This window comes from Phyllobates terribilis, unplaced genomic scaffold (genome assembly GCF_046119375.1).
Source record: "Phyllobates terribilis strain yellow unplaced genomic scaffold, ASM4611937v1 Scaffold_11__3_contigs__length_659146591, whole genome shotgun sequence".
Classification (NCBI taxonomy): domain Eukaryota; kingdom Metazoa; phylum Chordata; class Amphibia; order Anura; family Dendrobatidae; genus Phyllobates; species Phyllobates terribilis.
The window spans coordinates 622,294,143-622,317,297 of record NW_027362771.1 but is presented as its reverse complement, the minus strand read 5'-3'; the positions used below and the strand labels follow the sequence as shown (position 1 = coordinate 622,317,297).

At 48.2% G+C, this 23,155-nt stretch overlaps 1 protein-coding gene across 1 annotated transcript in view; it reads right to left on the bottom strand.

Moving 5' to 3' along the window:
- Positions 1-5,916, bottom strand: part of LOC141167413 (extracellular calcium-sensing receptor-like) — a 113,705-nt gene extending 107,789 nt beyond the window's left edge. The window contains exon 1 of the mRNA XM_073654819.1: positions 5,847-5,916. Coding sequence (XP_073510920.1) covers positions 5,847-5,916 — 70 coding nt within the window. The remainder of the gene's footprint in view (positions 1-5,846) is intronic.
- Positions 5,917-23,155: the final 17,239 nt, after the last annotated feature.

Here is a 23,155-nt window from a genome sequence, read left to right as displayed (position 1 = left end):
TAAAAGGACTGCAATCACAACTATTCCCTACTCCCAAGCTATCTGTATATTTGTGCGAAAATTGGCTTGAAATTAACAAGGTATAGCGCACACAGCAACAGCGGTGCCGTCTAACACGCAGCTGCAGCAGTGAGAAAATGGTGGCGACGGGGAAAATGGCTTGGTCTTATAGGGCAAGGACATGTGACATACACTGCCAATCACACATGCCCTTGCTTGTGTGAAAAAAAGCACTTCGCTCCGTGTGTGCGCTGCTGATAGGCTGACAGATTGCACCTCCCCACTGCAAATGCGGGAAAGAGAAAAAAAAATGGAGATCTTCATTGTTCCTGCAGAGATCCATCCCCTGCCCCTCCCCCCGCCCCGCTGTACACTCAAACTGCGTATTAACATTAATTTTCATCATTACTGAGAAAAAATCCAGTTATGATTTTGGTGCACGAACAGTTATCGAACATAACCTCGAACAGCCGAATTTTTCTCAAATTGCTCGTGTTCGCCAACCGGCTCGAACACCGCCCAAAACAGCTCGAATTTGAGATTGGCGAACAGTTCGAGTAGAACAACGCTCATCTCTACCCATGACTTTTCAGCACTGTATGCATGTGTCTGATGATGTGTCACACACCACATGGCCAGATAAGGTTGTAAAATGTTAAAATTACATTTCCTGATGAATGCATTTGTCTTGGTTGAAAGCAATTCAAAAGTGCAAAATGCATCAAAAACGCTACGTGTGAACATAGCCCAAGTTGTGGAGGAGTATTTTTGTTTTTGGTTATTTATTTTGCCTTATATACAAGTCATTACCCCCAAAAGGATGTTCCTTAACATATTTCCCAGGAAAATCCATTTTGGTTTTGTTTTTGTATGTTTTATTGTGAGTCCATAAAAGTAGCGTAATACTCTGACCACGTTGCTGACAGCAGTGATCTGGGAGTCAGAGATGCTTCCAGGGGTCTTCCCCATGCTGTTCCCATGTCATTTAGAGCACTGTTCCCATCGATTTTGGCAATTTTTAGGCCCTCGGCAGACCGCCGGGGGGAGCCGCCTGAAAAAAGCTGGAGTTACCCATAAACTTACATTTGGCTAGTTGCTCGGGTCGAACACCTGAGTATTCCAATTTGCTCGACCCGAGCAACGAGTACCCGAGCATTTTAGTGCTCGCTCATCACTACTCATCACTACATCCCACATAAAACTTTATAGTACTAGGATAATAGTTCAACATACAGTCCATAATACATCCCCATAATGTCTACATAATATGCAGCAAAACATTACTCCCAAAATAAGACCACCATTGTCTCACTGGGTTGGCAAAGGCCTAACAGTAACATTAATTCTTGGGGCCCAATGTTCAGCTATATGCAAAAATAACCTGACTCTAGTACGCAAATTTACTCTTGCTTCTATGTAATGTTAATTTAGATAAACTTGTTTACTGAATGATTAGATTACCCTTTTTTTCTGCAAATTGTGAATCAAGTGTAATAGCACTACTCCTTAGCAGTCCTTCACAGGAGCGGCCTACTGGAATATTCTCCTGTTCCGCTGTGGGCCAGTCCGAGCCTGGATACCACAATGTAATGGTCACATGCATCTACTGTTTAGGGCATAAAGTTACCCTGCCAAGTTTCTGCTTTACTCTGCTGGTTTCTGACACTTTTTTCATCTTGAACAGACACGGTGAGGTGGACTTCACTGCTGGGAATAAAGATCCTTGTGCTAATGGATCTTTATTTAATGGTTGTAACACTTCTCCTTCTGTTGCACCATACGCCCCATTTGTAAATCTCCTATATTACAATTTTATTCTCTCACTTTTTTTACTTATTTATTAGTGATGAGTGAGTGTGCTCCTCACTGCTCGTTACTCAGCCGAGCGTCACTGTGCTCGGGATTCTCATTGTTTGGCGAGTATTTTTTTAAAGCTCACCACTCGTATGTTTGGCGCTTTTTAGACAGCCAATAAACATGCGGGGATTGCCTCCCAGTTACTGTAATGCTGTAGCCATGTTGGTAGTTGCATTACTGTGATTGGATGGCTGTACAGCGTCATCGTGTCTATATAAGACCCGGAACCCTATGCTTGTCACATTGTACCCTGGAAACAAGCAGAGTAGGGAGAGCTGCTGTTGAACGAGGGAGAGAATTTTTAGCTGAGTATAGGCAGGGATTCAACCACATTTATATTTTTTCAACTTCCACAACAGCCCTTCTTAGGGCTAATTCTAATCAATATTGATACTGCCTTTACCAGTAGTAGGGAGAGATTGTGCCAGAGGCAGAGTTTAGGACAGGGTAGGGTTCATTGTACATCCTTTCTGTAGCATCGGTGTCTCTGCCCCCTGCCAGGCAGAGACGCCGTCCCCCTTACCGTCGCGCTCCTGGTCCGGCGTCTTCCGGCCTCCCTGCTGCTGCTGGTGCACGTAGCTTCCCGGGCACTGTGCTTAGAGAGCGTGCGCGTGCTCCCTCCCTCTTGAAGGGGCCAGGCATGCCGTCCTAAAAAGTCCCCAGCCAATGGCCGGAGGACTTTCCCTATTTAAAGCACCTCCTCCAATATGGAGGTGCCCGAGCAAGATTGTGGCTCTGTGTTTCTTACTGTTGCTTCAGCCCTCAGGTCCCTCTGCAAGTCAGTCCTGTCCGCCAGTCTGATATTCAGTCCAGCCCACCAGTCTGACTACTATCCAGCCCGACAGTCTGTCTACAGTCCAGTCCTCCAGTCTGTCTATGGGCTCTGCTTGCCTGCTTACCTGGAAGCACCTGCCTGTTACCTGCCATGCCCGCCAGCCTGCTTATCTGGAAGCACCTGTCTGTTACCTGCCGTGCCCGCCAGCCTGCTTACCTGGAAGCACCTGCCAGCTACCCGTTGTGCTCGCCAGCCTGCCTACCCGGAACACCCGTCTGGCTATCAGCCGAATCAGCCTGCTTGTATACCCGGACCACCCTTCAGCCTGCCTGCCATGCTCATCCGCTGTACCGGTCAGTTCCTGACATCTGACCCATGGGAGTCACCTACTCTCATTCAAGGTCGGTCCCAGAGTGGCATCTGGTCCCCCTGCTCGGTCCCTCCCTGGTTCACGGAGTCGATTGAGCCGCCGTGCGACCTTGGTCTGGCCGAGTAGGTACTTAGTCAAGCCCCTCTGGTCCCTCCTTACACCACAGCACAGAGGTTCCACCACCCGGATACGTAGCACTTTCTGCTGCTGAAACTCATATCAATAGCCCTTCTCAGTTCTACTAATATTCTTTGTGCTCTTAATCCTGAAAATTATGAAAAGAGAAGTTATACGCCATTTATAGTGCTCAAGTTGTGCATTAAAAGCATAAAGCCAGACTTGGTTGATTGGAATAGCATCGCTATATAGTGCAAGCAGTGAAAAAGGTTTATCTGAGGTGTGCTAAATTTTCTGCTATACAAATACTGTAAAGTTTTCTGAGCTTCAAAATTCATATGCCATTTAAACTGTGACAGTTGTGCATTGAAAACATATATCCAGAGTTGGCTGGTAACCAATAGCATTGCTTCATAGTGCTACTGCAGTGTAAAAAGTCCATCTGAGGTGGGCGAATTTTACTGCGATAATAATCCTGCAAAGTTTTTAAAGCAGCGGAATATTATACCCCATTTAAACTGCGCCAGGTGTGCATTGAAAACATATATCCAGACTTGGTTGGTTACTAATAGCATCTCTATATTGCTACTGCAGTGTAACAAGTCCATCTGAGGTGGCAAATTTTTCATGCTATAATAATCCTGAAAATTGTTTGAAGTAGCGAAATATCATGTGTAATTTTAAAATGGGCAAGGCGCGTGGTAAGGTATAGGGACGTGATGCTGATGGTGAAAGGCGAAACTGTGACTGCTGCCGGAGCACAACAAACACCCATATCATGTCGACCGAGCTTCCTGTTCCACTTTGTAGAGGGGCGCGGAACACCACTCTTGAAGCCAGACCAGTGTGAAAAGGTTGTTGGTTGAATAGCAGATAATGCTTCCAGACAGTTTGCCAGCACCACCCTGACTTCCACATGGTCAAGTCTCAGTAGTCGTGAGTTTGAGCCACATAATCCTCACTCTGATCCTCCTTCCTCCCACTTTGCATAGTGCCTGGAGACCAATGATCCCACACTTGGACACTCCGAAGAGCTGTTCACATTTCCACTTATAGATTTTGGCCTCTTGCCCTGCAGGTTTCAAGTGGGACATGAAGAGATTGCAGGTAGTGATGCCCAAATATTTGAGCAGCCACGTTCACAAGAAAGCAACGGTGTGAAACTGCAATTACTGTCACAAGAGGTGGAGGATGATGAGACGTAATTGCCAACAATTGATGTTGTAAAGTCAGCAAGTAAGAAGGAGGACCAGGGTGCGGAAGTGGAAGTCGAGATGGTGGATGATGATGTCACTGACGGAACCTGGCAAGGTGACATGCAGAGTGAGGTCAATAGCACAGAGGATGGAGAGATCTGTCGCATTCCACCGTGTTGGCACATGGCATATCAACCGATTAACTGGCAGGGACAAAGAGCTCTTTATCGATGCAAGTCGATGACCTGAGGGGTGCGAATGGCGAAAGTGAGCACACAGCTTCTGTGTTTTCTGCAGCAGCACATCCAGGCCGGGATAGTGGCGGAGAAATTGCTGTACCACCAGGTTAAGGACGTGAGCCATGCAAGGCACATGTGTGAGCTTTACTCGGCGCTGGGCCTTCACCAGGTTTACACCATTATCGCACAAGGTCTTCCCTGGCTCCAGGTTCAGCAGAGACAGCCATTGCTCAAACTCGGCCTGGAGAGCTGTCCACAACTCTTCAGCTGTATGACTGCGATCTCCAAGGTATGTTCATTTTAACGCTGCCTGATTGCAGTGAGCCCTGGCTGCGCAGTTCGGAGGTGGTGGGGATTCGTTCTGCACTGCTGGAACGCATGTCTCATTAAGGCAGAGGGTGCAGGTGGAGACCCTAGAGGAGGTGAGGAGGCAGAACAATGTAGGAAGTGTTAAATACAGAGGTTTGTCCCGCAAGCCTTGGGAATTCCAAACCTTGTGGATCAGCCTCTTCCTCACCCGCCCCCACAGCTACCAGAGTCACCCAGTGCCCAGTCAGTGAGATGTAACACCCCTGACCATGCTTACTCATCCAGGTGTCTGTGGTGAAATTTACCCTGGCAGACAGACATAGATTTAGTAAAGGAACGGGTGATGTTGTGTGCAACATGCTGGTGTAGTGCAGGCTCAGCTTTCTTAGAGAAGTAAAGGTGACTGGGCAGCTGATACTGGGGAACTGCGTTGGCCATCAGATTTCGGAGACCGTCTGTATCCACCAGGCGGAAAGGCAGATTGGAGATGGAGGAGTTCAACCTCTAACCTTTTTCATGTGTAGGAGGAAACAATCTTTTACGTGACCACAACTGTGGGACCGAGGATTGGCTGCAGTGCTGAGAGAGGGCGGAGTATGGTGAAATAGACAAACTGCTGGACCACGAGTTTGATGCAGGCGGAGATGTTACAATGCATTGATAAAGTTGTGGTGTGCTTGTTCGCGGGTCTGCAGCTCGCAGGGGCGGCAAGGGTTGCCTAGCCTGGGCCCTTTTTGACACCGCAAAGGATGAGCCAACTTATGTTATCTGCCAACTTTGCAACAAAAATCTCAGTAGGGGGAAAAAGTGCAATATAATTTGAATACTACTTGCATGTACCGTCACATGCACAATCAACATGCATTACTCTGGCAATCTCACTGTGATAAAAGTTGGACCAACAGGCCTCACCAACCATTGGCTGCCCCACCAACCGCATCTGCTGCTTCTTCCTCCTCCATCACCATGCCAAGTGTTCTCACGCAGGTCTCCGACCACAGAACCTCCAGTCACGCTGAGTGAGAGTCCGTTTGCTGTAACGGAAGCCGACATGCCGTAAGATCTCCGCCTGCATCTTACTTATGGTCCAGCAATTTGTCCTGTTCACCATACTCCGCCCTCTCGCAGCACTGCAGCCAGACCTCGGTCTCACAGTTGTGGTCACATAAAATATTGTTTCCTCCTACACATAACAAAGCTAAGAGGTTGAACTCCTCCATATCCAATATGTTGGCTGCCTTTCCGCCTGGTAGATACAGACGGTTTCCAAAAGCTGATGGCCATTGCAGTCCCCCAGTACCAGTTGCCAAGTCGAGGGGGGTTGATGATACCAGACAAACTGTTAATGAAGGTGCTAGAGCCGAGGAACAAATGGAGGAGGAAGAGCTTTTGGGTGAGCAACAGTTAGGAGATGAAGAGGATAATCATCCCCTCTGTTTTTCATTATTGGTCGGAGGGGACAGAGGAAACAAACATCAGTGTCACCCAGCATAGGCTTGGACCTCATGGAAGAGCCCAACATATGAGTGCCTTCATGCTGCACTATCTGCGGCATGATCCTCGTATAGTTAGGAATCAAAATAGTGCTGACTACTAGGTTTTCACTCTGTTAGATCTATGTTATTAAAGTAAATTTTGCCAGATGTTTCCTGCCCTGGAAAGGAACCCGCGAATGCTGGAGTATCGAAACAAGCTTTTACACAACCTTAAGAGAGGTTTTCCCCGAGACAGCAGTGAGGCACAAAGTTTGCATCGCGAGTCTAGAATTTCAACCTCTGGCATGTTGATTCATCAATGCCAAAACATTAGCAGCCACAGCAGCACTGTTAGTGGCAGAAGCAATTTCTGTTAGTCATTTCACACATCTTTTTTCACCAGCTTGTGCACCAGCACAACAGAGTACACGTCTGTAACGTGGTGAACGACTGGAGAGGATGGTGCTGGAGTATCTAGAGCTCAATATCAATACCATCATGGATGGTTTGAACTATTTTACATTTTGGTCTTCAAAAACGGATGAGTGGCCTGAGCTCGCCTGTCACACTGTGGCGCCCCTGAGGGTTCAGTCGCCACAGAGGTACTGCACCTCACCCAGAGGTGTAGCATCTCCTTCTTTCAGGTAAGGATGGAGTATTGCCCCGGGACCCCAACACCTGCACTCAACACTACACTACTCCAGGCCTGCTGGAAGGGCCTTATGCACTTGTTTTGCTGTCCTGTCCCTGGCTGGAGTGGGGGGAACCAAAGTCAGGGGGAACCAGTAGTGGGTGTCGGTGGAGGACGTAGAACAGAGGAGCACTTTGAGAATAGATATAAAAAGAGAAGCCATCTTGGGTAGGTGTGGATTCAGAAAGAGAGGAGAGGAGAGGTGCAGTCTGAGGAGCAGAGTATCTTCAGGAGCTCTGCTCCGTATTGGGGCCTAGTAAGAGAGGCCCAGGAATGAGAGGGGAGTCAGGGAGGAAGGCTCCGGTAACAGAAGGGATCCCAGGGGTTACGGTGAGTGCAGACTGGCACCCGTATGCCCGAATCTGCCAAGTGTCAGAGGGATCAGGCTGCAGGAAGGGAACCGGTCCCTGGACCAGCCGTGTTACTCCAGGTCTCGGCTGGAAAACCGGAGGCTTCTGCACTTCCATGGTGCAGTTGCCACAACCTCACCCAAGTCGCCGTGAAGGGCACCAAGTAGGTCCGGAAACTCCAGGTTGCCCGGAGGGATCTCAGAGTACCCTATTTTTTGTGGAGGAGTGCAGGGCAGGAGGGAGAAGACCCAGTGCGGGAAGTCGGTCAAGGAAGGAACATAAAGAAACGGGGTTCCGTTAAGTGCTTCTGAAATACTTGAGAGAGTGCTGGACCCCTGTCTGGCAAATGCAGTGTGACGCGGGAGGCTGACACCTGGACAGTGTATCCAAGGAACCTAAAAGAACTGTGAGTAAACTCAGACGACTGCACTTCACTGTCTCCGTCAGTTTTTTCTACCACGCTACCGCGCCTGCACTGCAGCGCCCAGCAATATCATCTGCATCCTTTTCATCAACACTGCCCCGGGGGCCCGCTTTGCCTGTGGGGAGCAGAAGCATCCCAGCTGCCATGCCATCACCCCCGGAGGTCTGCAGCAGCGCCGGTACTCATTGCCGGAAACTACAGATGGCGTCATGAGACAAAACTGTTTACAAAACCCCTTTTAAAGAGTGACCACAGGGTAGGGCCCCGAGAGCTGACTGCCGTGACATCCCACAGAAGGTCAAGGCCCGGGTACCGAGTAAGCCCCCCTATATCCCCCCTGGGCGAGTCAACACCATGGAGGTTTAATCATACCCGGCAGCCAGCGTTCTCTCAGAACCTATCTTCAGTGCTGCTGGTAGTATCCAGACAGAAAAGCGCATCTGGCTGTCCCCTGAAAGTGTAGATTGCCTAACTTTCATCAAGATGAACAAGTCATGGATATCCAAGTACTTTTGCACCCCAAACACAAACTGTACTGTTCTAGTTTTTAGTGTGCTGCATTGATCTCGCGTAATTGCAGTCTGTGATATCTTCAGCGTGGCTTCTGTGCCTGCTGTTGCAGCTGCTGCAGATGTTAATGCTAATTTTTGGAAATGTGAAGACTGGTTGGGTCCCCATCTGCTTGGTTGGCTGTAGTGGAAGATGTGTCGGTCCTAAATATTTTATTTATTCTCTATTGAAATTGATGCCACTTTTCTGGTGTCTGCCACTAATTTCTGGAAATGTAGAGACTCCTGATTGGGTCTCCATCTGCTGGGTTGGCTGTAGTGGAAGAGGTGTCAGTCCTAATTATACTATTTCTACTCTACTGAAATTAATGCTACTTCGCTTGTGTCTGCCACTAATTTGTGGAAATGTGGAGACTTCTGATTGGGTCTCCATCTGCTGGGTTGGTCGGTAGTAGAAGAGGTGTCGGTCCTAATTATACTAATTCTACTCTACAGAAACTGATGACACTTCGGTGGTGTCTGACACTAATTTTTGGAAATTTGGAGACTCCTGATTGGGTCTCTATTAGAGATGAGCGTTGTTCGACTCAAACTGTTCACCAATCTCAAAATTGAGCTGTTTTGAGCGGTGTTCGAGCCGTTCGGTGAACAAATCCGGCTGTTCGAAGTTATGTTCGATAACTGTTCGTGCACCAAAATCATAACTGGATTTTTTCACAGTAATGCTGATAATCAATGTTAATACGCAGTTTGAGTGTACAGCGGGGCGGGGGGGGGGCAGGGGATGGATCTCTGCAGAAATAATGAATATCTCCATTTTTTTTCTCTTTCCCGCATTTACAGTGGGGAGGTGCAATTTGTCAGCCTATCAGCAGCACACATGGAGCAAAGTGCTTTTTTTTCACACAAGCAATGGCATGTGTCATTGGCTGTGTATGTCACATGTCCTTGCCCTATAAGACCCTGCCATTTTCCCTGTCGCCACCATTTTCTCACTGATGCAGCTGCATGTTAGATGGCACTGCTGTTGCTGTGTGCGCTATACTCTCAGTGTTAATTTCAAGCCAATTTTCTCTGCAATCTACAGATAGCTTGGGAGTAGGGAATAGTTGTGATTGCAATCCTTTTGAGGACTAGGTTACAGCAATTCCTACGACTTTTATCAGGCAGGTCTGTGCTCTGAAATAGATAGGTTGGGAGTAGGGACTAATTGTCATTGCAGTCCTTTTGAGGACTATTTTACAGCATTTCCTAGGACTTTTTGCCAGGCAGGTCTGTGCCAGTACTGTGCAAGTGTTTTTCACAGCATTTGGCTAAATCTAGCTAAGCAAATCCTTTTTGGCCTCTTGCAGTATGTGTTAGTCAGTGGAGTAGCGTATCTGTGTTGCAAGCTACACCACCTGTGTATAGAATACAATTTTTTTTACTGCACCTAGCCAAGTAAAACCTTTTGGGCATAGCATCATTCTATTAGGCCATCAATACTAAGCTCTACCAGCTTGCAAATTAGTAATAATTTTTATCTGCATCTAGCTCGGAAAATAATTTGGGGCTTGTAGCAGTATGTGGGACTTATTCTTAGTCCATCTATACTAAGCTCCTCCAGCTTGCAAATTACAAATAATTTTGATCTGCATCTAGCTCGGAAAATAATTTTGGGCATAGTAGCAGTGTGTGGTACTCATTGTATTAGGCCATCTATACCAAGCTCCACAAGTTTTGAAATTAATAATAATTTTTAGCTGCATCTTACCTGGAAAATAATTTTGGGCATAGTAGTAGTGTGTGATACTCGTTGTATTAGGCCATCTATACCAAGCTCCACCAGCTTTGAATTTAATAATAATTTTTAGCTGCATCTTGCCTGGAAAATAATTTTGGGCATATTAGAAGTGTGTGGTACTCATTCTATTAGGCCATCTATACTAAGCTCCACCAGCTTTCAAATTACTAATAATTTTTAGCTGCATCTTGCCTGGAAAATAATTTTGGGCATAGAAGCAGTGTGTGGTACTCATTCTATTAGGCCATCTATACTAAGCTCCACCAGCTTGAAAATTAGTAATAATTTTTATCTGCATCTAGCTCGGAAAATAATTTTGGGCTTGTAGCAGTGTGTGGCACTTATTCTTAGTCCATCTATACTAAGCTCCTCCAGCTTGCAAATTACAAATAATTTTTATCTGCACCTAGCTCGGAAAATAATTTTGGGCTTGTAGCAGTGTGTGGGACTTATTCTTAGTCCATCTATACTAAACTCCTCCAGCTTGCAAATTACAAATAATTTTTATCTGCATCTAGCTCGGAAAATAATTTTGGGCTTGTAGCAGTGTGTGGGACTCCTTCTATTAGTCCATCTATACTAAGCTCCACCAGCTGTGTATGTAATAAAATTGTTTTACTGCATCTAACCCAGCTAATCCTTTTGGGCTAATACCACAGTTTGGCCACTCAGTTCTGCTCGGTTCCCATCCATCGTTTTTTGTGCAAACAACTCCAGAGTTGTCAATTAGCTAACCACCAAAATGAGTGGAAAAAGGCCTGCTGTTGGTGGAAAGGGGAATAGGCGTGTTGGGAAGGGAAAAAAAGGTTGTGTCCGTGGGGTAGGTGTTAAAGCAACAGTAACATCTGCAGAAGAAAGACCATCTTCCAGCCAAACTAAGATGTCTACTTCTTTTAGCGGACAATGTGATACGATCCCTTTCTTATGGCCACGCCAATCGCTACAAATTCCAGATGAGGCACAAAAACAGCAGGTACCTCAACGGATATCAAGTGCTCCTTTAAGTGGGCTCTCCTCCACCTCACCTTCAACATCAAAAATACTCCAGTCCTCAGAGGTGTCACCCCAATCGCACTTGCTTCCTCACAACCCCCAAGTCTCCAGCTGCCTGTCTGAGTATGGGGTAGAACAGATGTTTGAGTCTGCAGAGCTGTTTACTCATACTACAGCCTGGGAATCAGAAGTCGGCTCCAGAGCTTCTGTGAATCCAGACGAGGAAATGATCTGCACTGATTCCCAGAATCTTTATGAGTCAGATCCAGGACCAGACGCAGAAGGTTATGACCATAATGTAGACCCTCGTTCCCAAACTGTAACTCCTGTTGGTGGAGACAATGAGGAAGACGATGATCAGACTCAAATACCTGATTGGAGCGACAACTTGAGTTTTTTGTCAGGGCAGGGAGAGGTTGGCTCTGAGGACGACGGGTGTGAGAACACACAGTGTGAGGATGACGAGGTTGCAGATCCCACTTACTGTCAACCCACAGTCAGCCAATCGATGAGGTCAGCAGAGGAGGTGGAAGAGGATGCTAGTGACGACGAGGTCAGGTTGCGCCTTCCTGGACAGAGATGTAGTACTGGAAGCACGTCAACAACTGCACCCTCAAACACAACTCTGCCTCTGACCACAAGTCGTGGTGGCTCTTCAGGTCGCATGGGTGCTAAGCCTTGCATAGCCTGGGTATTTTTTCAGATCGAAAAGGATGACCCAGCTCGTGTTATCTGTAACATTTGTGACCAAATGCTAAGTAGAGGCCAAAAAATCCATAGTTTGAATACTTCGTGCTTGAACCGTCACATGGATATGAAGCTTAAGTTGCAGTGGGAAGCTCACTGTGCTACAATGCGGCACAGGGCCGGGCCAACCACTGTCTGCCCCATCTTGTGCATCCACGGACTCTTCATCCTCTGTGACTGGGGGGACAGCAGACACACCTGTTTTGGGACGCAGACCTGCCACCTCTTTACCCGCAACAGCCAGCGTGATTGGCAGGTCATCATGTTCTTTGGATTTGGAAGCACCAGCTGGTGTTGAGCGCTCTCCGACATCAAGAGCACCACCTTTGGATCAAGGCAACATAACATGTCCACCTGTATCTTCCTCACAGACCGGCAGTTTGCCGGGGACACCCTTCTCAACTCCGTCTAAGCACAACAGCCAGCCCTCGGTCCCTCAGATGTGGACAAGTAAAAGACCATTTCCTCATAGCCATGAGAAAGCTAAGAGGTTGAATTTCACCATCTGCAAGCTCTTGGCTACAGAAATGCTGCCTTTCCGCCTGGTGGACACAGAGGATTGTTGAGACCTTATGTCCGTCGCAGTGCCCCAGTACCAGATGCCCAGTCGGCACTACTTCTCAAAGAAAGGTGTGCCTGTGCTCCACCAGCATGTCGCACACAACATCACCGCTTCTCTGAGAAACTCTGTGTGTGACAGGGTGCATTTCACCACCGACACTTGGACAATTAGGCATGGACAGGGGCGTTACATGTCACTGACTGGGCACTGGGTAACTGTGGTGACAGCAGGACAAGGGGCTGCTGTCCAAGTCTTGCCGTCCCCACGAGTTGTGCGTCAATCCTCTTTATCTCGAAGTTCCTCCACTACTTCTGCCTCCTCAACCTCCTCTCGGTCCTCCACCTGCACCCAAAGCCTGTCTGGTCATGCCACACGTTTTCTAACTGCGCAGAAGGGATCCTGCACACCTCCATACTATGCTGGCAGCAGGGCTCAACGTCATCAGGCGGTTTTTACTTTGAAATGTCTGGGAAATGTGAGTCACACAGCTGAGGAGTTGTGGTCAGCTCTGGAGAACCAGTTTCATGAATGGTTGTCTCCACTGGACCTGCAACCATGGAAGGCCGTGTGCGACAATGCTGCAAAACTGGGTGCGGCCCTTCGCCGGGGCAATGTCACACACGTGCCTTGTATGGCTCACGTGTTGAACCTGGTTGTCCAGCAATTTTTAGGCCACTATCCCGGACTAGATGACCTTCAGCAGAGGGCACGATCACTGTGTGCTCACTTCTACCGTTCGCATCCCGCAGCTCATCGACTTTCATCTCTACAGAATTCGTTGGGCCTGCCACTTCACCGGCTAAAATGCGATGTTCCTACCCTGTGGAATTCAACTCTGCACATGTTGCAGCGACTGTGGCAGCACCGACAAGCCCTGGTGCAATACGTTCTGACGTATAGCCTGGGCCAACGGGATCCAGAGGTGGGCAAATCACGCTGGAGGAGTGGCCTCAGATCAGGGACCTATGCACCCTTCTGCACAGTTTTGAAATGGCGACGAAGCTGTTTAGTGCTGACGATGCCATTATCAGCATGACTATTCTGGTGATTTACATGCTGGAGCACATGTTAAACAGAATTCGGAGTCAGGTGGTGCGACAAGAGGAGGTGGAGGAAGTAGAGGAGGAGTTGTATGTGGTAGGGCTAACATCTGCAAGGTCCAGACGGTAGGCAGCACCAAGGCGGCAGGCATGTGAGGGTGGGGGAGATGGATTTACCAGGGCGCATTGTAGAAGCCAAACTAGTGAGGAAGGTGCAGGAGCCCAGGAAGAAGTGGAGGATGTACTGATGGAAGACTCATCAGATGAGGGAGACCTTGATCACATTTCTGCTGTGCGAGGTTGGGGGAGAGGGCAGAGGAAGGAATCATGATTGTTACCTTGCCACCAACACAACAGGGACTTGGTGCTCCTGGATGCGCAAAACACATGAGTGGCTTCTTGCTGCACTACGTGCAACATGACCCTCGAATTGTGAGAATTAGAAATAATCCTGACTACTGGGTTGCCACACTCTTAGATCCCCGGTACAAAAGTAAATTTGCCGAAATAATTCCTGCCATAGAAAGGGATTCACGCATGCAGGAGTATCAGCAGAGACTGTTGCAGAATCCTACATGTGCTTTTTCACAAAACACCAGTGGTGCATGTAGTGAATCTCACAGTTCTAACTTGCCAACCGTGGGACTGTCGAGTGTTCAGCACTCAAACCGTAACAGAAACACAGTATCTGCTGGTAACAGCAATTTTGCGGAATAATTTCACAGCTTTTTTAGCCCATCCGTTGCAAGGCCACAGGAGACAAGATGTCTGACACATAGTCAACGCCTAGAGACGATGGTACAGGAGTAGCTCCAAGTAAACATCGAAGCCATGACTGCGTCACTGGACCCTTGCTCTTTTTGGGCTTCCAATCTGGATAAATGGCTGGAGCTCGCCACTTGCGCCTTGGAGATCTTGTCATGCCCTGCAGCCAGCGTTCTCTCTGAACGTGTTTTCAGCGCTGCTGGTGGTGTGCTGACAGATAAGCGCACGCGGCTCTCCACTGATAATGTAGACAGACTCACGTTCATAAAGATGAACAAATCATCGATCCGAAACGACTTTTCTACCCCTGTGTCATCCTGGGGAGAGTAAAAGCTTGAGGATTTCGTAAAATCACCTCACCAACCGTTTTAAGCTTTCAAATTACTAATAATTTTTAGCTGCATCTTGTCTGGAAAATAATTTTGTGCCTGTAGCAGTGTGTGGTACTCATTCTAACCAACCTTTTTAAGCAACTCTGGGGCAATTGATGCCACTTAAGTGGTGTCTGTGCCACAAATTTTTGGAAAAAATGGAGACTCTTTTTGGAGTCCCCTTGCTTTGTTTTACGTGACGTTGCCATCGTCAATTAGAGGTGGGTTGGGTCTCCCCCCCACCCTTTTAACTGTAAGAAAATGCAAACATTATGGCTTGGGGTAACACAGATGGCTGAATCGGAAGAGCTGTTTACTCAGAGGTCTGCTCCAAAGCTTCAGTGTCTGCTAGTCAGCGTAGTAACCCATCTGCGAAGCAAGCTGCACCACCTGTGTATCTAATAATGATTTTTAAAAGCATCTAGCCTAGGCAGACTGTGGGGACCCCTAGCCAAACCCAGACGCTCAGCCCCCTAACAACCCCCTTTCATTGACAATACAATCATGTAACTCTTACAACTGGATGGGTGAGCATCGGTCACAGCTTTATTAACTGTTTATACTCATTCCATTAGAAATGCATTTTATTTCTAAAATAATTCTGCTTGTTGCAGCATGCCCTGTGTCTCCAGTCTCCACAACGGCAAGTTGGCCAACAAGTGTAACTCTCCAACATGTCCTTTCCATTTCCAGGCCACGGAGGATCCTGCTTACTCGTATGCAGGACTCCAACCCCCATCCATCACACATAACACTTGTTCCACTCCGTCCTGGAGTCCTGACAGGAATATCTCCAGTCTAATATCCATTAAGTGAACACCGTTGGGACGTATAAGGCCTGCTTTATCTCCTTCCAGTTGTCGGTGTCGTATCACTACACAGCCTCTATCTCTTATAAATTTTGCCATCGGAATATTTATTACCTGCCTTGTCCGTTCGTTGGCCGTGATGTCTCACGCACCTTGCCATACCGTTCTCAGCACAATCTCTGACCATACTATAGTTAGTTTTGTGAAAAATTCTCTGAAGCGCTCAGTGTCTAGTTTCATTATTGCCATTAGTTATGCGCTCTTGTGATAAGCTATGTCGTTTCCCCCGGCCTGCATAACTAAGATGACAGGACCTCTTGCCTCTCTCCCTACCTTGATTACCTCCATTAGTACCTATGGCCATTGCAGGCCTCTAATACCTCTCCAGTTCAAATATGTGTTATGAAACTCCAATTTCCTCCCACCTGGGTGGACTTTCACCTTTCTTTCTGCACAATATAAATACGAGCTCTTAATCATTGCATAGCAAAAAAACACCAAGGAAGTGGTATGTATATGTCATGTCCTGCTATGCACCTGTTCAAGGCTGAGTTAATCAGAAATTTAAACACACATGCCATGTTAAAATCGTATAGCATAGAAACAATGCATATAAATGTAAATAATCAATAAGAGAAAGAAAAGAAGAAAAAAGGAACATATATATATAATAATAATCTATAAATTATCACTCATAATGATACATCAAATCATGTCTGAGGTTTAAACCTGCTGGTACATGTGTATTTGAAGTATAAATCCACCAACTTTCTCTGTTAAGGAGCTTTCTCCTATAATCATCCACCAAATCTCCACAGCCCACAGAGGGGCTACCACAGTCAGTGAATCCTTCCTTATTTAGTATAGAGTCTACCAATACTTTGGGCACATTAGCCCAGCTATGAAGCAAGCTGCACCGCCTGTGTATCTAATGAGAATTTTTAACTGCATCTTGTTATGTGCTGGGTACTTGCTGGATCAGAAATGGGTTCTGAATCATCAGAGGATTCTGTGATCTCCCATTCTGTTTCAGCCAGGGCTGATGCTGCTCAGCATCACCGTTGGTCCCAATGCCTAGCCAATGCATGAGAGGTACAAGTGGTATCTCATGTATTTGTGCCTAGCAACATGAAGCACAGGTTGCGGAGAGAGACTAGGCCACCGCAGCCTAAGTCTAAAATGCATTGCACTGAGCATGCCCGTGACATGGCGCAATGTGATTGGTGGTTCAGGAACCAGCTGACCCGGTGACCTGGCACCGCCTGATTGGTCACAGGCGACATCACCAATGGTGCGACAGTGGGGCAGGGCTTAGTTTTTAAAAGGTCCGCCCACAAACATTGTGGCGCGCTCAGATCATTTGAGCTAGTTGTTTGGTTGTGCACGCATCTCTCCAGAGCTCCTCTAAGAGCCATATTGAGCGGGTCGGCTCAGTCCGGTAGCACGCCGGCTGAGTGCACGAGTACCTGGCGGAAATCACTCCCGCATACTAGCATCGTTTCCTATAGCGTAGCACCTGTACCGTAGACAGGGCTACTGCTCCTAGTCCGGTCACACGTCTCCCTGCGGTTCTTGGAGATAGTGTGAACCGCTTTAGCGCCAATCCCCATAGCGTAGCGCCTGTATCAAAGACAGGGCTACTGCTGTTCCCACGGTCGCACGTCTCCCTGCGGTTCTTGGAGATTGTGCAAACCATCTTACCCTTCCGTTTGCTTTAACACGAAGGGCTAAGATTGTTGTTAGGTGCGTCGCCGGATGCTCTCCCTCCGAGCAGTTAACGGAGATAGAGCATACCGCTATACCCTGTCCTGTGTGAAGTTAACACGGAAGGGTTATCTTTAGTTGGTTGTCTTCCCTTCTCACCCAGGAAGCGTTCGGCAGCAGTCCACCAGGCTGCATCGCGGACCCCGGGGTCGGTTGCGTTCCTATTTAATAAAGTGTTTTCAACCGTCCCCCTAACAGTATCTGAGCGCCAGGGTCTTGCCGAACATGGCCGACAACCAGCAGCTGCAGCGTTATATACAGCAACTGGAGACCAGACTCAGGTCTCTGGAACAAACGGTCCCGGTTGCTGATACCACTGCAGTAGCTACCCAGGCGGCTTCTCTAGCAGCTAACATGATAAACTTGGCTGCCACCGCTGCAAGTGCTCCATTACCCCGCTTTGCTCTCCCGGATAAATTTTCTGGGGACAGTAAATTTTGCAGGGGTTTTATAAATTTATGCTCCATTCACTTGGAGATGATGGAGGCACGATTTCCTTCCGAGAGAGCCAAAGTGGGTTATGTTATCTCGTTGCTCTCCCACAGGGCTCTGGAGTGGGCTACTCCACTGTGGGAGCGGAATGACCCTGTTGTGGCTAATGCAGGTCTTTTTCTTAGGACCTTAAAAAGCGTATTTCTGGGGCCTCAGGTCACGCATGATACGGCTCTTAAGCTGCTTGCATTGACCCAGGGTTCGGTCACCGCCAGCCACTATGCCATTCAGTTCAGAACCTTCGCGGCAGAACTGGATTGGTCGGAGTGGTCGCTGATCCCGGTGTTTTGGAGGGGGCTGACTGGGCACATTAAAGATGCTCTAGCTACCAGAGAGATTCCAACCTCTCTGGAAGAGTTAATTACACTTGCTAACCGAATTGATCTGCGTCATGCAGAACACAAGTTAAAGCTGGAGCTTTCCAGACCTCGGTTTCGGTTGGCACCCGCTTTCTCTAGGCCTATCTCCAAACCCGCGGTTTCCAATCCAGAGCCTGAGGCTATGGACATATCCCGGACTAAGTCTAAGTCCCCTCGTTCCCGACTCACACATCCCCTGGAGTACCCCGTTAATAAGCAGTCGGGAAACGAGAGTGTCTAACCGTTATTGGAGGGGGTGTGTTAGATTCAGGGGTCTCGTCCTCCAAATTACTTTAAGAGGTGACGTTGTCCTTCGGAACAACCGTGGTCACAGCCAAGGGGTGGGTGGATTCTGGAGCTGATGGCAACTTTTTGTCTGCAGCATTTTCCCAGAGACATGCCATTCCTATGTACTTACTGCCTAGGCCAATGAACATCGGGGTGGTCAATGGGTCCCTGCTGGATACACAAATTGCCCTCCAGTCTGTTCCTCTCTCCATGTCATTTCATCAGGGTCACTGGGAGGTTATCTCCTTCCTTATTATCCCCGGGGGATTAGATGAAGTGTTATTGGGCCTTCCTTGACTACGTTATCACTCTCCACACATTGACTGGTGTACAGGGAGAATTTCGTCCTGGGGTAAAGACTGTGTGCCCCAGTGTATGGTTACAGCTGCCCGAGGAGCAGTCTCTGAGCCTCCTTCCGACTTGTCCGCTCTGCCTTTGCAATACCGGAGCTTTGCGGATGTCTTTTCTAAAAAGGCTGCTGAGACTTTACCTCCCCACCGACCGTATGACTGCCCTACTGACCTGGTCCCCGGTACTGAACCTCCTCGCGGTAGGGTCTACCCTCTGTCTGTACCCGAGACCCAGGCCATGTCTGATTATATCAAAGAGAGTCTGGCTTGGGGGTTTATCAGAAAATCGGTCTCTCCTGCGGGAGCCAGGTTTTTCTTCGTTCAGAAAAAAGGGGGTGATTTGCGTCCCTGCATTGATTACAGAGGATTAAATGCCATCACCATCAAGAATAAATATCCTCTGCCTTTTATTTCTGAGCTGTTTGACAGGTTGTGAGGGGCTCATATTTTCACTAAACTGGACCTGCGAGGGGCATATAATCTGGTGCGAATCCGTGAGGGCGACGAGTGGAAAACAGCCTTTAACACTCGTGATGGCCATTACGAGTATCTCGTCATGCCTTTCGGATTATGCAATGCCCCCGCGGTTTTTCAAGATTTTGTCAACGATATCTTTCGGGATTTGCTGCTATCTTCCGTGGTAGTCTATCTTGATGAAATTCTTATTTTTTCGCCGGACCGCTTCACACACCGAGAGGATGTTCGCAGGGTTTTCGAGCGATTGCGAGCAAATTCCTAGTACTGTAAGCTGGAGAAGTGTCAATTTGAATGAGAGTCATTACCATTCCTGGGCTACATCATTTCCAGTAAGGGATTGGCTATGGATCCACAAAAGTTGGTGGCGGTACAGTACTGGCAGGAGCCCCATTCTCTTAAAGTGGTACAACGCTTCATGGGCTTTATTAACTACTACCGGCAGTTCATACCACATTTTTCCACCCTGGTGGCTCCCTTAGCCGCTTTAACCCAAAAGGGTGCCAATCCCAAGGACTGGTCTCAGGAGACATCCGAGGCATTCCGGGAGATTAAATCCTACTTTGCTAGATCTCCCATTCTCCATCGCCCGGATGTGGACAAGCCATTCTTCCTGGAGGTTGGTGCCTCTTCTGTCGGAGCAGGAGCGGTTCTCTCCCAAAAGAATGAACAGGGTCGGACAAGACCGTGTTTTTTCTTCTCCAAGACCTTCTCTCCAGCAGAGAGGGATTATACTATTGGTGACAAAGAATTGCTGGCCATTAAAATGGCTTTTTCAGAATGGAGGTAACTCTTGGAGGGAGCTAATCATCCGTTCGTGGTATATTCCGATCACAAAAATCTGTTATACCTACAGACGGCTCAACGTCTTAACTAGTGTTGAGCCACCCCCGTAGTGTTCGAGTTCGGTTCGGTTCGTCGAACACCCGTGTGTTCGCCGAACTGTTCGTCGAACTGTTCGTCGAACACCTTCGAACACCGTTAAAACCAATGGCAGGCAAACAAAGACACATAGAAACACATAGAAAACACCTTCAAAGGTGTCCAAAAGCTGACAAACTGCTCAGAAGACACAACTAACACATGGAAAAGTGACAAGTACATATAGTCATGCGAAAAGAAAAGAGATGGAGGAGTAAAAGGAGGGGGAGACACAGATATAGGCATGTCATGCCCTTCTAAAATCCAAAAAGTGAGAAGCCGACACATTCAGTCCGCTCCTGCCCGTGCCACCTCCGTGTCGCCGGGTTTGTGCCAGAGCCGCGGTGAACCCTGACGGCCAGCCCCCCTCTCCCAATACTGGTGCCTGTCCGCTGGTGGGTCGAGAGAGCCCCCCTGTGGTGGAGGCAGCTCTAAGCTTTTTAATTTAAATTGTCCCTCTAATTTGAATGAATACACTTTAAATCCATTTACAAGGATCTATTGGAGGGCAAGTCTCATGCCAGCAGCCGCGTAATTCCAGCTCCAGTAGCGTCCACTAAAGCTGCTGCAGTTAAAAAGCTTTTATAAGGATCGAGCTCGGCTGTCCACCGCAAGGCATCCTAGTGCCAGTCCCAGCCCCTATGCCTTGGGGTGCCTCCTGATGCTCTTCACTAAGTATCCCGTGGTCCCGAAGCATTTCCTTTGAAAAAATTAAGTGTCCAAACTACAGGTGGTGTAGCTTGCTTAACAGCCGGGATAATCCGCTGACTAGCAGACACTGCTACTAGGCACAAAGTATTTCCTGGGCTAAATGCAGTTAAAAATTTGTAAGTAGATACTCTCGTTGGATGCTGAGAAAGCATTCCATAGAGTCTCCTGGCATGATAAATATATGATTCTCTTAAAAAGCTTGGGGTAGGGGTCTAGGGGACCCTTTTATAGCCAAAATCACGGCCCTGTATCACAATACGTCACCTAGGCTGAAGATAAATGGAACTGTAGCACCGAGGGCTCGGTTGCTACAGACGTATTGCACCTCACCCAGAGGTGTGATATCTCACTCTCAGATAAGGATGGAGTGTGGATCAGGACCCGACACCTGCATGCATTACACCACATTGCCGTGGGGCAGGGCGACCAATATGCCCCTGAGATGGGCACGACAGTCCCTGTCCCTGGCTGGAGTGGGGGGAGGGAACACTGAGGAAGGGGAACCCTGCAGTGCAGGAGCAGGGAGGAAGCAGTTCCTGGGTGCATTGAGAAGGGAGTATAAAAGGTGGGCACCATCTTAGTTCAGTGCAGAGAAGTCTGAGCAGAAGTGGCAGGGAGCAGGGGCTCTGCATGAGCTCTGCTCCGGAGGCGGGCCTAGTAACAGAGGCCCAGGCCTGCAAGAGGGAGAAGGAAGGAAGAGGAGCGGAGAAGGCTCCAGGAACGAGGAATGAAGGGATCCCAGGGGTGCGGACGGGCGAGTCGCCACCGCACGCCCGAATCCACCTGCGTGGAGGGGTCAGGCCAAAGGGGGAGACCGGTCCCCGAACTAGTGGAGGCAGGAAACGACCCTCAGCTAGAAACCGGAGGCTTTGACATTTTATGTGGCGCAGCCCCTTGCTCCACCCGCTAGGAAGGCACCACATAGGGTCAGGGAAACTGGCGCCAAGTTTACCAAGAGGAGGCCCGAGGCAGCCGGACAGAAGTGTTGGTAAGAAAGGCCAGACAAAGGACACACAAAGGGGGTCCTGTGAAGCGCTCCAAAGTTATCTGGGAGTTGTCTGAGCCCCTCACCTGGTGAGCACAGTACGACGTGGGCAGCCGTTACCTGCAGACGTGGTCTGGATAATAAGAACTGTGAGTAAAGGCCCTGAACTGCATCACTGACTCCGTGTCGTTACTGCTGCTGCCCTGCACCATCACCCCCATCCTCCGCATACACTGCCCTGAGGCTATACTCCTCCCGTGGGGAGTTATGCTACGCTCTGCTGCACCCACAACACCAGCCTTAGCGGTCTGCCCTGTAGCGGCGGTTCACTCTGACCGCAATCCACGGGTGGCGTAGTCGGACATTTAAACATCAAAACCACATAAATAGTTCCGCCACTGGTTTGACCGCCCTGAGCCACGGAACCGGATCGCCGCCACGAAGACTACAACCACCAGCATCCACCAAAAAGGGTCCGGCTCCGGGTGTCCCAAGGCCCAGGGGGTGCATCAGAACATTTTCATCACCTTTCACAATCACCAATGGGACAAGGCAGGGATGTCCTCTGTCCCCTCTCTTATACATCCTAGTGACGGAGCACCTGCTCTCATCAATTCGCCATAACCCCAATATTAGGTGGATTGAGGTGGGAGGCACCGAGTACAAGTGCTCTCTATTTGCTGGTGATGTCCTAGTATATATCACTCAATCACATATATCCATCCCTGCTGTTATGGCTGAAATAGATCACTTTGTTACATGGTAAAATTTTAAAATCAATGCAGCGAAGTCTGAGGCCCTCGATGTCTCCCTCCCTAAATCCATATAGGATTCCATCCAGTCCAACTTTCCCTTTGCCTGGCCCTCACAGGGTATCAAATACTTAGGAATTCCTATTCATAGAGACCTCTCCCATCTATGTTATCTTAATTTTGGGCCCTTTATTGAACAATTCCATACAGACCACGGTTGGCAAGTTAGAACTGTAAGATTCACTACGTGAACCACTGGTGTTTTGTGGAAAAGCACATGTACACCGCGTTCCAAATTATTATGCAAAAAGTGTTTAGGAGTGATAAGGGAAGAATTTGTTTGTTTGTCAGTTAAACTCATTGATGGTGATGTGTGTCAGGGCTCTTTATATCACTGTAAGCAATTGCAGACACCTGTGCTAATTAGTTTGGCAGGTGTGTCCAATGAAAGGCAAGACTACTTAAGAAGGCTCTCTCACATTATTAAGCAGCCTACATTTTCTGCCAAAATGGGAAAGAAAAAGGATGTGTCGGCTGCTGAGAAGCAACAAATTGTGGAGTGTTTAGGTCAAGGCATGACTACAATCAACATTGTGCGATGATCAGGATGAAGTGTCTTGGCAATCAAGAAGTATGTAGCTGATTCACAGTACACACGTGTGCGTGCTGATAAGGGC